This window comes from Rhinolophus sinicus, chromosome 3 (assembly GCF_057876585.1).
Source record: "Rhinolophus sinicus isolate RSI-liver-muscle chromosome 3, RSI-T2T, whole genome shotgun sequence".
Classification (NCBI taxonomy): Eukaryota; Metazoa; Chordata; class Mammalia; order Chiroptera; family Rhinolophidae; genus Rhinolophus; species Rhinolophus sinicus.
In genome coordinates this window covers 176,552,781-176,567,353 of record NC_142503.1, presented here as the reverse complement: position 1 = coordinate 176,567,353, position 14,573 = coordinate 176,552,781, and the positions used below count along the sequence as shown (strand labels likewise).

The 14,573-nt window shown below is 42.9% G+C and overlaps 1 protein-coding gene across 8 annotated transcripts in view; it reads right to left on the bottom strand.

The window, feature by feature from the left end:
• RGS6 (regulator of G protein signaling 6) overlaps positions 1-14,573 on the bottom strand; it is a 466,453-nt gene that overhangs the window by 61,944 nt on the left and 389,936 nt on the right. For all 8 annotated transcript variants that reach the window (XM_019733353.3, XM_019733355.3, XM_019733349.3 and 5 more), the window contains exons 11-12: positions 13,739-13,837; positions 12,585-12,646 (exon numbers count right to left, since the gene is read on the bottom strand). In XM_019733353.3, coding sequence (XP_019588912.1) covers positions 12,585-12,646; positions 13,739-13,837 — 161 coding nt within the window. The remainder of the gene's footprint in view (positions 1-12,584; positions 12,647-13,738; positions 13,838-14,573) is intronic.

Here is a 14,573-nt window from a genome sequence, read left to right as displayed (position 1 = left end):
TTTTTTCCCTCCTATCCCTTCTCACAGAGGCATCTATTTTCTACCCTTCTGTTTCTTTTAGCATTTACTTGTATATTTCTAAAATATATGATTTTATAGCTGTTCTTGATTCTCAATTTTACCAGTCCCCAACTCCCCTTACCATTTACTCTAATGATCCTCCAAATAGATTTACATAATAATTTTTGTTAAATCAGTAATCAGTGTCCATAATTACCAAACTAGATAAAAATTGTTTGCTGCTAACCTAAGGAACATATTACTTTTTTCAAGTGTTCTAATAAATCTGTACAATAGCTAGCAATAATTTTTCTGTATCTTAAACATATCAGATAATCGGTCAGTTCTGTTCCCATTTCCTGGGGGCCCTCTTCCCAAAGTTTTGAGTCCTCTCACTCCAATCTGGACTGTTTGTTTTATAGGCTTGATGCAAAATCATCATCCTGGGACTTCCTTCACCTTGGTGTTGAAGCTCTTGTGTCCTGGATTCCATGTCTATCTATTGGTCTTATTCTCTGGTTGTGCTGAAGCCCATTCTTTAGTAGTTTCCTAAGAAAGGGTGAATAAAATCTAAATATTTTGAGTCCTTGTAGGTCTAAAAGATTTTTTAGTTTATCTTTATATTTGACTAATAGTGCTGGACATGGAACCCTAGGTTAAAAATAATTTTATTTCAGAATTTTGAAGGCATTGCTTTGACTTTCTTTTTTTTTTTTGGCATCCAGTGTTACTACTGAGAAGTCTGGATCCATTTGATTCTAAACAGTCTCTTTTCTCTCTAGACTCAGAAACTTCTCTTTATCACTACAGTGTTCTGAAATTTCACCATGATCTTTGTTGGTTGTTTTTATTCACTGTGCTGGGTACGATGTGCCCAGCTGGATAAAAAAGTATTGCTCAGAAATATTCTATTATTCCTTTCTTAATGTCAGACCCTTCATTTTTCCTTTCTATAATTCTTTTTTTGTTCAATGTTAGACATCCTGATTTGATTGATAATCTAATTTTCCTAAATTTTCCCTCCTATGTTCCTTCTTTTGGTCTTTTTGATAGTGCTTCCAACCTTTCTCTTTATTTTTTAATTTGGGCTATCATTTTCTTGTTTCCAGAGTTCACTCGTGTTTTTCATAATATCTAGTTCTTGTTTTACGGATGAAATATCTTCTCATCTCTCTGAGGATGTTAATACTATATTTTTATTTTTAGTTTATTCTGTTTCTTGAATAGTTTTTGGTTCTTCCAAGTCCCTTTCTCTGTTTGTTTTGATCACACCCCTTCACACTGGGGTTTCCTTTGAGTGTCTGGAAAAATCTCTGGACATCCATTTGTGCTGAGGTACTAAAACCTGCTTGGAGGCTCAGTGTATGTGCGTGTGGACAGGACCTGCCAAGTGATGGGCTCCATCGTTGCAGTGCAGGGCAGTTTGCCAGTCTTTTCACTAGAGCTCCAAATAAGGGAGCTGGAATCTTTCCTCTGGGGACATCTAGTTTTATCTAGAGCAGGAGTAGGCAAACTTTTTCTGCAAGACTCACATAGTAAATATTTTAGGCTTTGCTGGCCAGATGATGTTTGTTGCAACTACTCAGCTCTTTTGTTGCAGCACAAAAGCAGTCGTAGACAATTCTTGATTGAATGCCTGTGACTGTGTTCCAATAAAACTTAACTTGCAAAAATAGGGAGTGGAGTAGATGTGGCCCAGTGGTTGTAGTTTGCCAGTCTCTTGCCTATAGGCATATACATTTGGTTCCTGGAAGGCTGTGAGCAGGACAGGGGTCGAGGGTCCCACAGCTCAGTATATAGACCTATGATTAATTCTCTTGTTTTCAGCTGGCCCTCTATGATGTATTGTGCCTGAGTTCTGAGCTGATGTAGTTCAGTTTCTCTGGAGAATAAACTGCCTTCCCCCAGTGGTAGGATGGTCTCCTGGTGGGACACGGTGTCTCCACAGACAGACTTCACCCATCCCAAGAGGGTTGTCTGCTGCCTCATCTTGCCTTCCATCACCCCTGGTGCCTTAAAGAGCCAAGGGCAGATTTGGTTGGGCAAACTGGCTCACTTTGTTGTAATACTTACACCTCTAACATCTAGGTTATAATGGTCTTTGCTCTGTTCCCATCCATTTTCTTTTTTATTGAATTTTGAAATATTTCAGGCATACAGAAAGGTATAAAAATATAAAAGGTATAAAAAGGTAAGACTAGTACTTTTGAACTTATCACCCAATTAAAAAATTAAAACATTATAGAGACAGAGGCCTGTGGTCATGCCCCTCCCCCAATTCCTCAGACTTTCTCTTTGACAAATTTGTTGAAACCATTAATTCAGTAATTTGTTGACTTTGTGAGTTCATACCATTTTTATTCCTTCACTGATATGTTGCTTTTGGGGAGGGAGAAAAGATAAATACATGTCCACAATACTGTCTGGAGTGAATTTATTATAATTTATGTAACCATTTCCTCTATATTAGACACAAAGTTTTAATTCTGTAGTTATACATAGTACTACAGAACACCATTGTTTACATTGGATTTTCCATCTTTTGGGTTGTTTATTTAGAATTAACATCCATAAGTAGAATTATGGGGCCAAAACTTATGGATATTTTTATGGTTGTTGATCCACTGACAGGGAAAAAAATAAAACTTTCCCCTAAGCATTGCCAGCTTGCACGTCATGTTTCCTCTGCAATGGCAAATTCAGAGCCACAATTCCTACTACTGAATTGTCAAGGGCGAGCATGGTTAATTAACTTGCTGCTGAAAATGTGAAGAAATTAGCCAGCAGTTTCATTTCATTGTTACCCAAGGTATGGTCCACAAACCAGCAGCACAGGTGTCACCTGGGAGCTTGTAAGAAATGCAGAATCATAGGCCCTGTCCCAGATCTACTAAGTCAGAAGCTGAATCCACCTATTCTTGAGCTGAGTGGCATCTCTGTACTTCCCAGAATTCAACTCTGCAGCCCCTCCTTGTATTTTGTGAACCAGTATGTGTTTCTTTTAGCTGAACCAGGTTCAAGCTCAGGTTCTATTGCTTGGAACCATATTAATACAGTTGAAACAGGGATGAGGGTGATGGGAATGTGAAGGCCAGTTCATCGAGGCAGCCCTCCGGAGCATTGGCCAGAGAGGTTTCCTCCTCCCAGACCACACTTCCTTGCAGTGCACAGACAACAAGATCAACAGGCTGCTTGGAACACACAAAGATAATGAAAAGGCCAGGCAGGCAACAGGGAAGTAGCAATAGTTAATACAAAGCACTACTTGAGTCCAAAGTCAATATTAATAACTATAGAAAGACTTAAGATAGGACAGGAAAAACACAAAAGAAAGGCATGGAAAGAGCTTTGTAGAACGCCTGGCACCCAATTATCTGTCCAGCTTTGCTACTTGTACTATTGTGTGCCAAGTGTTCTACAAAGCTCTTTCCACTAAAGTAGATTTGGGAGGTGCTACAGACTGAATTGTGCCCCCCCCCCCCCCCCATATATCACATGTTAAAGCCATAACCTCCAATGTGACTGTTTTTGGAGACAGGGTCTTTAAGGAGGTAATTAAGGTTAGATGAGGTCATAATGGTGGGAACCTAATCTGATAGGACTGTCCATATAAGAAGAGGAAGAGACGCCAGAGCTCTCTATCCAATGAGAACACAGAGCAAAGTCCATGGGAGGGAGAAGGCAGCTGTCGGCAAGTCAGGAAGAGAGTCCTCACCAGAAACCAGCCCTCCCGGCACCTTGATCATAGACTTCCAGCCTCTGAAGCTGTGAGATAATAAGCGTCTGTTTGTTTAAGCCATCCAGTCTGTGGGATTTTGTTATGGCAGCCCTAGCAGACCAATACAGGAGATGGGAAAAAATAAACATTGGAAATCCAGAGGAAGTCCATGAGGAACAATATTTCTCATCAAACAATTTTACCATCTTTGCTCCCTTAGCCCTATCTCCTTCTGTTAGTAGTATACAGTTTTGTTATTTTCAAATGATAAATTCTCACATCATTAGAAGATGCTGACAACAACTGTTAGCAGGTGTGCTACCCACCATCACTTGGCGTTTTGAAATAGCTGTTGGGTGGATGTGTGGATCTGGCTGATTTATGCACATACTGCTGCCTATTTCCTTGTAGTAAGTGGTAAAAATTTGCCACATGGGGGTCAGGGGTACAGCCTGTGGTCAGTCAGTCATTCAGCTGACATTATTCAGCACCTACTGGTGTCATGAAACAGTGAATAGCTCTCTGGATCACAGGAAAATGCTAGAACTGAGCTAACAGAAGTCATGGCTTCTAACTACATTAACCAGCCATGGGTTATTCTATACCCATGCATATTATAAGGGGGTTATTATATATATATTAGATATATAATGGGGGCTATTAATAGAGAAACTTTTTAGCTTAGACTGCTAATTAAGTTCTACCTTCGATAAATTTGGAGAGGAAGAAAGTAATAAAAGGGAATTTACAAAACTTTTAGTCTAATCACTTGAAAAATTCTGAGAAAACATTTTTAGATTTCATCCTCTCTCCTTTAACAATAAACAAACAAAAAAGACTCATAATTTTGTTACAAATTGTAAAGAATATGACAAAAAAGTTTAACAGGTGAGTCAGAGGAAGAAGAGATGCTATCCATCATGGGTTGAGGGGTGCCTAGGAAGAAACCTGTGCGGTAATAGAAATTATAAATGTTTGGTCTTTGACCCAGGTCCCTGACACAGGGCTCCTGAAACCCTTGGAATTTCTGAATGATAGGAGTGTATTTTGTTCAAATGAGGTGACCTTTGGTGGCTTCCTGGATGGGGGCAGGTCACTAGAAAGACCAAGCCATGATAAGAAGCTTGGAATTTCCCGCCCCACCCCCCATTCTAGCTATTTCTATAGCTAGAAATAGAGCTATAGACTGACCATGCCTATGATCAGAAGCTTCCGTAAAATCCAAATAATATGGAGCTTGGAGAGCTTGGAGTTTGGTGAACACATCCATGTATGGGGAGGGTAATGCACCCCAACTTCATGGGGACAAAAGCTCCTGCGCTTGAGTCCTTCCCAAACCTTGCCCTATGTATCTCTTCATCTGACTGTTCATCTATATCCTTTATCATATCCTTTAATAAACTGGGAAACATAAGTGTTTCCCTAAGTTCTGTGAGTCGTTCTAGCAAATTAATCAAACCCAAGGAGGGGGTTATGGGAACCTCCAATTTGTAGCCAAACTAGACAGAAGTTGCGGTAACCTGGGGACCTACTACTGGCGATTGGTACCTGAAGGAGGGTGGGGGCAGTGCTGTGGGACTGAGCCCTTAACCTGTGGGATCTGACACGATCTCCAGGTAGAGAGTGTCAGAACTGAGTTAAATTGTGGGACACCCACCTGGTGTGAGAGAACTGCTTGGTGTGGGGAAAACTCACATATCTGTGTCAGAAATGTTGAGTGTGGCAGTAGTGTGATAGTAGAGGAACAAACACTGGAGGAGGAAGACTGGGTTTTTCCCTACACAGAATCCCAAGAGTGAAGTATATACATGGAATTTGATCTCCACAGCAGGTGAGGGAGGAGGTGGGGAGATACTCTTAGACTCCAGAGAAAACGAACAGTGAGGGATGGCTTGCAGTGAGTGATTAGTCAAGGGAAAACAAGGTATGGCATGTAAAGCATTATGGGATAGGGACCATGATTTCTACTTTAAAAATACAACAAAAATGTGCTAAAACACTCATTAGGAAATCAGGACTTCTAAATGGGAAGAAACTTGGAAACTGCATGTGGAAAGGGGTGAACAGGAGAGTATACTTGCACACCCTTTGGCATGTGCAGTTTCTAAGTAATGATGCATCAGAGGAAACCGCATAGGAAGAGGATCTGAGTAGAAAGGGAAATGAATAGCAGAACAGCACTGCACAGAGGGAAGAAGAAAGTTTAGTTCCCATTAACTCATTCATTAATTAATCTAATTTGTTTTTCACGTTGGAGGAGGTGAGGGAGGAGAGAGAATATTAAGAAAGAACTCCTTAATTGCAGGTCACCTACAGAAAATGTAATCAGTAGAGGAACTCGGGATGACAGAAGGGATGTGAAGGTGAATTTAGCCCTGCAGAAAGAAGAGTATATGCCAGGCCAGGTATCACAGCCTTTCTAGACCTTGGTCTGGATACAGTCCCTGACTATGCTACCTCTGATCTTTTCTTTTCTGTCACCTAAGATGGGCCGGGAGAAAGGAGAAGCAAGGACCCCATGGTATCTGGAATCACATAAAAGCAAAGTTGCAATAACCTCTTTGGCTCCTGTTTTTTCCTCCCCTGAAACTATCATTAGACTTTAAGTTCATGGATTTCTACCACCCTAGCAGGTTTTTAATAGACCCTTAGGGTATGCAGTCCCTTGCTGTCTTATCTCATTTTATTAATTACATTTGATGATCATGGAGGGTCAGGAGGCCGAGGAGGAGCCAGCGTCCAATTTCAGGCAGCAGCAGCGATATTGAGATGAGCACGATGATGATAAAATATCAATTCAGCAGTCAGCTGTGATAGGGTATAGGGTAAGCATGAGCCAAGCACAGGAGCAGATGTACAACGACCCCACTCCATCTCTTTGTGTGTGGCAGTGTGGTACGATTCCTGCAGACTTGCTCAGTACCACTATGAGTGGGGAGAAATCTCTGGGGACACCTAGCAAAACACAGAGCCTTTCCAGACCGTTTGGAACTAAAATATAAATTTTTGCATTCGCATATTTGGTTTGTCAAGTGCTGTAAGGCTTCGGTGAATAAAAAAGGGACTCCTTGAGGACTCTTGCAAAGAAGAGTAAGACCTCTTTTATTTGACAACTTTAACTATTGAAAGAACATAGGCGAGATAAGTGACCAAAAGGGTCTCTGAGCAGAGTCTACAATGAAAATAAACTCTATGCCTCAAGGCTCCTTGTCTGTTACTCGGAAGAGACACCTCTCAGAAAAGACTCTTGCATTAGAACCAAGGCTAAGGAGCTTGGCTATCTGATGTCCTAGTACGATAGAGCAATGTAAAAAATGAAGTCTATTTCCCCAGTCCTTGAATCTAGTCTGGGCTTGTGACTTGTTTTAGCCAATAAAATGCAGCAGAAGTGACTGAGTGCCATTTCTAAGCCACAAGAGGCTTGACATGCTTTTGCGTTCTCTCTTGGAATCCTGCCAGCCCTATGTAAACAAGGTCAGCCTGTGGGAGGATGAGAGACCACGTGAGGAGAGCCCAGTCGTCCCAGCTGAGGTCAATCCTAAACCAGCTGAAGCCAAACATGTGAGAGAGCCCAGCTCAGATCACCAAGAGGCCTACCCAACCCACAGCTGCACACAGACACCAGGGGGAGCCAAATGGAGCCAACTGTCACATAGACAGGGGAGTAGTAGTAAATGCCCATTGTTTGAAGCCACTACATTGAGGTAGTTTGTTACTCAGCAATAGCTAACTGATACATCTAGCTTACTACAGATTGGAAATAGGGGCTGGTAAGATGGGGGGAGGAAGGGCTACTGGAGACAAGTATGTTGACAGGAACAAGAAAACAAACCAACAACTAAAAAGCAGAAACAGAGACTCAAAGAACATAATGGTCTGGGGATATTTAGGGAAAGGGAGGCAGTTTGTGGCACTTTATGAGACCCTGACAACCGACAGAGTTTTAAAGTACAGTAGAAAAATACTGACCTAGAATCATAAAAAAAAATTAACTGAAGTATGTATCCTTTCTTTAAGAATGCAAGTGTGTGAACCATATTTAAGACAGAGTCTCATTGAAAATAGTTAAAATAAAAAGCTTAAGGCGTTAAGCGTTATTTATCTGGATAATTCATTTGTGTGTTCAGGTACTGTACTTTCTGAAGCAAAGTTGGGTAATACCTCAGATGGGCTTTTGTACTGTTTCCAGATGTAAAAGGCAGCCTTGGAAATGTATGTTGGTTGCCATGATATTGGCATTTTGGGAACATTTAATCACTCAGTGGAAACAGTGGGACAGAACAGTTGAAACTGGGATGACCCAAGAAAAATCTATGCAGAAGAGCCAGCCTCCCTCCCTTAAAGCACCACGTCATTGGTGCCACAGAGGGAGTCAAGGGGGACACACATGTTGTGGACAGCAGGGTCAGCTTTAGGGAGCATGCAGGGCTCTCTGTTCAGGGGACTGAGAAGAAAGAGGGCGGGAAGAACTGCATTAGCACAAAACTGTCACCTTCATTCCTTCACCTGCCCTTTGTTTGTTCCTCAGAACACCATCCACCCTGTTCTTTCCATCTCATGCACTTGAATTCTGCTCCTTTCCAAAGCACCAGTAAGCACCACACTGGAAAGTAACAATTGTTCACATTCATTGCATACGTAGTAAGTGCCAAAGACTGAACCAAGCTCATGCCTGGATTAACTCATTAACCCTGTAAGTTAAGCAATATTGCTCTCTCCCCTTTATTTATTTATTTTAAAATTTATTGGGGTGACAATTGTTAGTAAAATTACATAGATTTCAGGTGTACAATTCTGTATTACATCATCTATAAATCCCACTGTGTGCTCACCACCCAGAGTCAGTTCTCCTTCCATCACCATATATTTGATCCCTCTTACCCTCATCTCCCACCCCCCACCCCCCTTACCCTCTGGTAACCACTAAACTATTGTCTGTGTCTATGAGTTTCTGTTTCTCATTTGTTTGTCTTGTTCTCTTGTTGGTTTTGGTTTATATACCACATATCAGTGAAATCATATGGTTCTCTGCTTTTTCTGTCTGACTTATTTCGCTTAGCATCATACTCTCAAGATCCATCCATGTTGTCACAAATGTTCCTATATCATCTTTTCTTACCGCCGAATAGTATTCCATTGTGTATATATACCACAACTTCTTTATCCATTATCTTCTATCGAAGGACATTTTAGTTGTTTCCATGTCTTGGCCATGGTAAACAAAGCTGCAATGAACATTGGAGCACACGTGTCTTTATGTATAAATGTTTTCAGATTTTGTGGGTAGATACCCAGGAGAGGGATTGCTGGGTCATATGGCAATTCTATTCGTAATTTTTTGAGGAACGTCCACACTGCCTTCCATAGCGGCTGCACCAGTCTGCATTCCCACCAACAGTTTATGAGGGTTCCTTTTTCTCCACAGCCTCTCCAACACTTGTTACTATTTGTCTTGTTGATGATAGCCATTCTGACTGTGGTGAGGTGATATCTCATTGTGGTTTTGATTTGCATTTCTCTGATGATTAGTGATGTTGAGCATTTTTTCATCTGTCTATTTGCCATTTGTATGTCCTCTTTGGAGAAATGTCTCTTCAGGTCCTCTGCCCAGTTTTCAATTGGGTTGTTTGTTTTTTTGTTGTTGAGTTGCATGAGTTCCTTGTATATTCCGGATATTAGCCCCTTATCGGAGGCACTGTTTGCAAAAATCTTCTCCCATTCAGTTGGTGATCTCTTTATTTTGTCAATGGTTTCTTTTGCTGTGCAGAAGCTTTTAAGTTTCATATAGTCCCATTCGTTTATTTTAGCTTTTACTTCCATTGCCTTTGGAGTCAAATTCATAAAATGCTCTTTGAACCCAAGGTCCATAAGTTTAGTACCTATGTTTTCTTCTATGCAGTTTATTGTATCAGGTCTTATGCTTAAGTGTTCTCTCCCCTTTAAAGACACGAAACAGAGGCACAGAGGGAGGAAGCAACCTGCTTAAGGTCACACAAAAAATGGCAGAGGCAGGAACCAAACCCTGATGGCTGGCTCCACACCCACTCCCTAAATTGTTTCCTTATTCCCTTCCCAGCTGGACCTGGCTGCACCCTTTGATCCAACCCTGACTCTTACCTTTTCAGAAGCGGACCTTCACATCACCAGCCCTCCTACCACTCCCCAACATCAGTTCTCAGGGAACTAAGTGAAAAACGGGGTGGACCTGTCCCCAGGGGATGAAGTCTTTTGCTGATGGCTTTTGGCTAATTACCACTGCTCACCTGGAGCAGGCCCAGGGAAACCAAATCCAGCATGGGGCTGTGTGTTCCCACCTGAAACAGCTCCACTTTCACCTCCGGAGAGCAGAGCAGTGGCACCCAAGGCCAGCTGCCAGCGCCACCTCCCTGCCCCCCACCCCCACAGAGCCGCTGACAGACCAGGGCTCTAGGCTGCTTTATCTCCTGCTAACACCCGGCTCCTTTCCCTCCCCTTCTTTATCTGGGAGTTTCCTTGTGGCTCTAATGAAAAATCCTTGTGTCACATTGAAAAGTTGCCAGTTATTGCTGTTGGGAATAAAATCCAGTCTCTGCTGGGCGGAGACTCAGGAAAGCTGCAAACTGGGGAGTGAGGAGTGGCTGGTTAGAGAAGTGTCTTCAGTGTAAGCGGCCTCCCAAGCATAATGAGAGGGCACCAGGTGGTGCCCCGCCCTGACAGCACGAAAACAAACAAACAATTGGCCCTGCCAGGCTCCCTCCCCCACTTCCTGCCTCAGCACACCTGCCTTGTGAGGGCCTCCCGCATGCTGACTGGTTCAGGCTTTTTCCTCACACCCAAAGGATAAGATGGAGCTGGGTGTCCCTTCTGATGTGAGTGCTCAGGTGGCTTCACCAAATCCTCAGAGACCTGGTCAGTCCACTTGCACATTATTCAAAATGCAGGTTCCTCAGATCTACCTGGAACCACTGAATCCGAATCCCCAGGACAGGGTTTGGGGGTCTCCATTCTTCTCCCCCCGCCCCCACCTGGGTCATCACGCTCAAAACCACTGGGCCCGAGCAACTAGCCCCAAGGAAAGGTGCTCCCACATACACTCTCCTGGGATTGCAGACTCTGAAGTGCCCTTCAAAGACCGGCATTGCTAGCACTGACCCTTACAGGGTACCAGGACAGCCATTCTTGTCCGTTTTTCACAGAGAAATAAGCTCGTGGTTCCTCACAGGCCATGACACCAATGCTGTCGAGGTCATCCCAGCTATGTCACTCACAGGCTCTCTTTTGGGACAAACACAACCACAGTGAGATTTAAAAAGCAAAGATGTGGTACATAGATACAATGGAATGTTACTCGGCCGTAAGATGAAATACTGCCATTTGCGACAACTGACTCTGGGTGGGGAACACACAATGCTATATATAGATGATGTATTACAGAATCGTACACTTGAAACCTATGTAATTTTACTAGCCAATAAATTTAATAAAGATAAAAAACTTAAAACATAAAAACAAGCAATGGTAGAGCTTGGTACTCCAGAAGCCCCATGTCCTGAGAGTGGGGTGTGGTAGCCCCTCAGCCTACAGAGTCAGATGAAACTGTGACTCCAGAACAATTGGTGTCGAGTGTAAGCTGAGCCATGGCGACCTTCTGAAGCATTTAGATCAGGGAAAAGAGGAGTACCAGTGATTCTCAATGGAGTTGATTTGTACCATTTGCTCTGGGGACATTTGGCAATATCACATTGCCACAACTGTGAGGGGGCCTTTCGGCATCTAATAGGTAAAGCGAGCTCAGGAATGCTGCCAAATAGCCAATAATGCACAGGACAGCCTCCTGCAACAAAGAAATATTCCATCTAGAATATCAGTAGTTACACTGCTGAGAGACCCTGGAATAGATACGAGATGCCATCCAAGACATGAACCCAGATTCAGGGGTGTCCTTGGCCACCTGGAGGCAGAGCCTTAATTCAGGTTAGGCTTTGGGAGTGCGGTTTTCTTAGCCTCAATTCGTTATTTATCTAGAAAGAGGGGGCCAGCAGAGAAAGGCTTACAGGTTGAACACACAGCCAGCCCTCTGTGTGAGCTGGACTTAGAGATCCACTTTACTCTGATATCCAATAAATACTAAGACCCAACTGAAGCCCGCGAACCTTCAGATATTGGTCACAGCTTTAGCAGTAGTATACGGATGAATAAACGTTCAGTTTGGGGCTGCCTGATCAGATTTATTCCATACAGATTCCCCAGGTGGCCTCCCCTCTTCACTCAGAATTCAAAAACAGACGACCATTTAGTTGACAAAATTGAGTCTCCCACGAGTTAACAGAGTGGAACCAGCCACCGGTGCAGATTGGAGCACAAATACTCCTGCGGAAGCCAGGCTGGAGGTGCCAAATATTTTCTTTACAGTTGATTCGATGCAGTTCAGTGGTTGATGGTGTGTGGAGGCGAAACGCCTCCTGATGGTCCAGTCCCCTCCTGTTTGCACAGCTAGCACCTCAAAGGGCATGCAATTTCCTTCTCCCTATAAAGTGAATCTGGGTATTTTATAGCAGAGCGGGGAGCAATTTCATTTGAATTAATCAAGAGGCTGAAGGCAAAAGTGCATTATGTAGCTTTTAAGGACATTCGACCTTGATTGTCAAGGTCCCATGGCCATCGCTGGAAAAGCGTTAGCAACAGAACATTTCTTGACATCACTCAGTAGAGGTCTGCTATCTTAGTTGTCCTCACATGGGCTCTGGTGTTTTTCACTCATCACTTTAAGGAATGCCTACGGTCTGCCTCTTGGCGTGGTACACACTTATTAGCCACAACCCCATAACATTTCTCCTTTGTTAAATTAGAAGATAATAGTAAGGGATTTTACTAAGAGGAAACATACCTTTCAGCCACTTTCGACATTTTTAAACAATGTCTGTCAATCTGTGCATTTAAAAATGTTATCTAGGGAAAGACAGAACAGAGGTGTTAAAACCAAACTAGAATTCTGTTTTTCCTTTCACCCCAAGAATCCAAATCCTGTATTTCCACCATGATCCAGTCACTTCCTCTGGACAGACTTCAACCCTCCAGCTTTGCATTCCAGCAACCATTTTACCCTTTTGAAAATTCCCACCATCACTAAGTTTCACACTCTACAATTTAGCCTACGTCACATATTGTCCTGTACTGAATTATAGCTTAGGTATTGATTCCCCAAAGTGATTGCCAACTTAAAGGCAGTATATATTCTACAAAGCTTAGCAACAGAACAGACAGGTAATACCCACACCGTAAATATCTGGTCTGACTAATCTTCGGTGATCTTCCTCTGTACACCTTTCACACTTTCATCACACCCATGTGCTTGGTGTACTTGACTAGAATCACCAAATAGCTATTTTACATACATCTGTTTCCTCTTCTCTACCCAATAACAAACTTGTCAAGGGCAGGCACCTAACAATTTACTCCTTTGGGTTCCATCCCACAGAAGCCAATAAAGGGAAATGTAAGGAGTAGTTATTTCATTACCAGTGAACCCCAGAAAGGAGTAATGTAATTAGCCATTGTCTGCTGACCTATGTTGACCAGTTAACTCCTCATTATGAAGATAACATTGAGCCAAATAATGCTGAAATGGCTTTGGGGGTGGGGCTTGCTTTATTCGTAAAATTTCCTTTTGTATCAATAAAGTCAGTGGTCCTGAGCTGGCTTACTCTAGAAGGACATTACAATTTTCAGGCCCCTGTAACATAAGTCCCTCCCTGCTGCAGCTCCTGTGGGAGACCTGGCTATAGCAGTCACCCCATGGCGTTGGGATAACTAATCTACATCCTTGTCTTATAACTGCTGGAGGAACTCAGTAGAGAATTTTCCCTCTCAAGCTTCCACGGGTTGTTCACACACAGCACTCAAAGGTTCAAGTCACCCACAGCTGGGTTCCACTGTGGTTTCCAGGAGATCAAAGCTCACTCAGCTTTCAGAGGTAAACATTCAAAGGGTTTTCAAACTGGCCACGGCTCCTTCTGGGAGCACAGGAGTCAATTCATTCACCTGTTTCCGGATGTCCTCTTTTGTAGTTTTTCTGATAGGCTGACTGGGTATGTGCACAGGGCTTTGCGACTGGGACTCTTCTGTCACGCCATACACTGACTAGAAGAGAAGCCAGAAGACAGAATCACGCACCCTCAGAGTTGAAAAGGCCTTAGTGGTCAGTTAGTTCAACTACTTATTTGATGCTCCCAACCCTCTCAATGACATCCCAACAATAAATGATTGGTCTCTACTTGAATTTCTCCAATGATGTGAACGCCGTCTCTTGAGGCAGCCTGTCCCATCTGTGGGTTACCACTGTTAGGAAATCCTTCCTTTTACTGAGCTGCAGTGGACTTCTTGTATATCAGTGATTCGCCCAACATTGTCCATAGGCCATCTGAAAAGATCATCTGGGGGTGCTTGGTAATGGTGCACATTGCTGAACCCCACCTGGGACCACCTACCAAATCAGAATCTCTGTGGGTGGGGCTTGGGAATCAGCGCTTCTACCAAATGCTCCAGGTGATTCTGAACCATAAGACAAGTTCAAGAACAATTGCTGAAGATTATGCACACAGATCCTCTCTAGCCAGCAGATGGCAGGACCATCTGGTAAAAACTCGAGATAGTAGGGTTTCAGATTTACTTGCTTTTAAGCTAAATAGTCTTCTGGCCTCAGTTTCTCCACATGCTCACATGCTATGGCTACTTTGTAAGCTGTTCCTTGTGTTAGAGACAGATTAAAGACAGTCTTTGCTTTGGGAAAGAAACAAAACCCCAAAGGATATACAATATATAGCTAAAATCTATAAATTAAGAAGGGCTCAGATAGGGTGGATGTGGGCTCCATGAA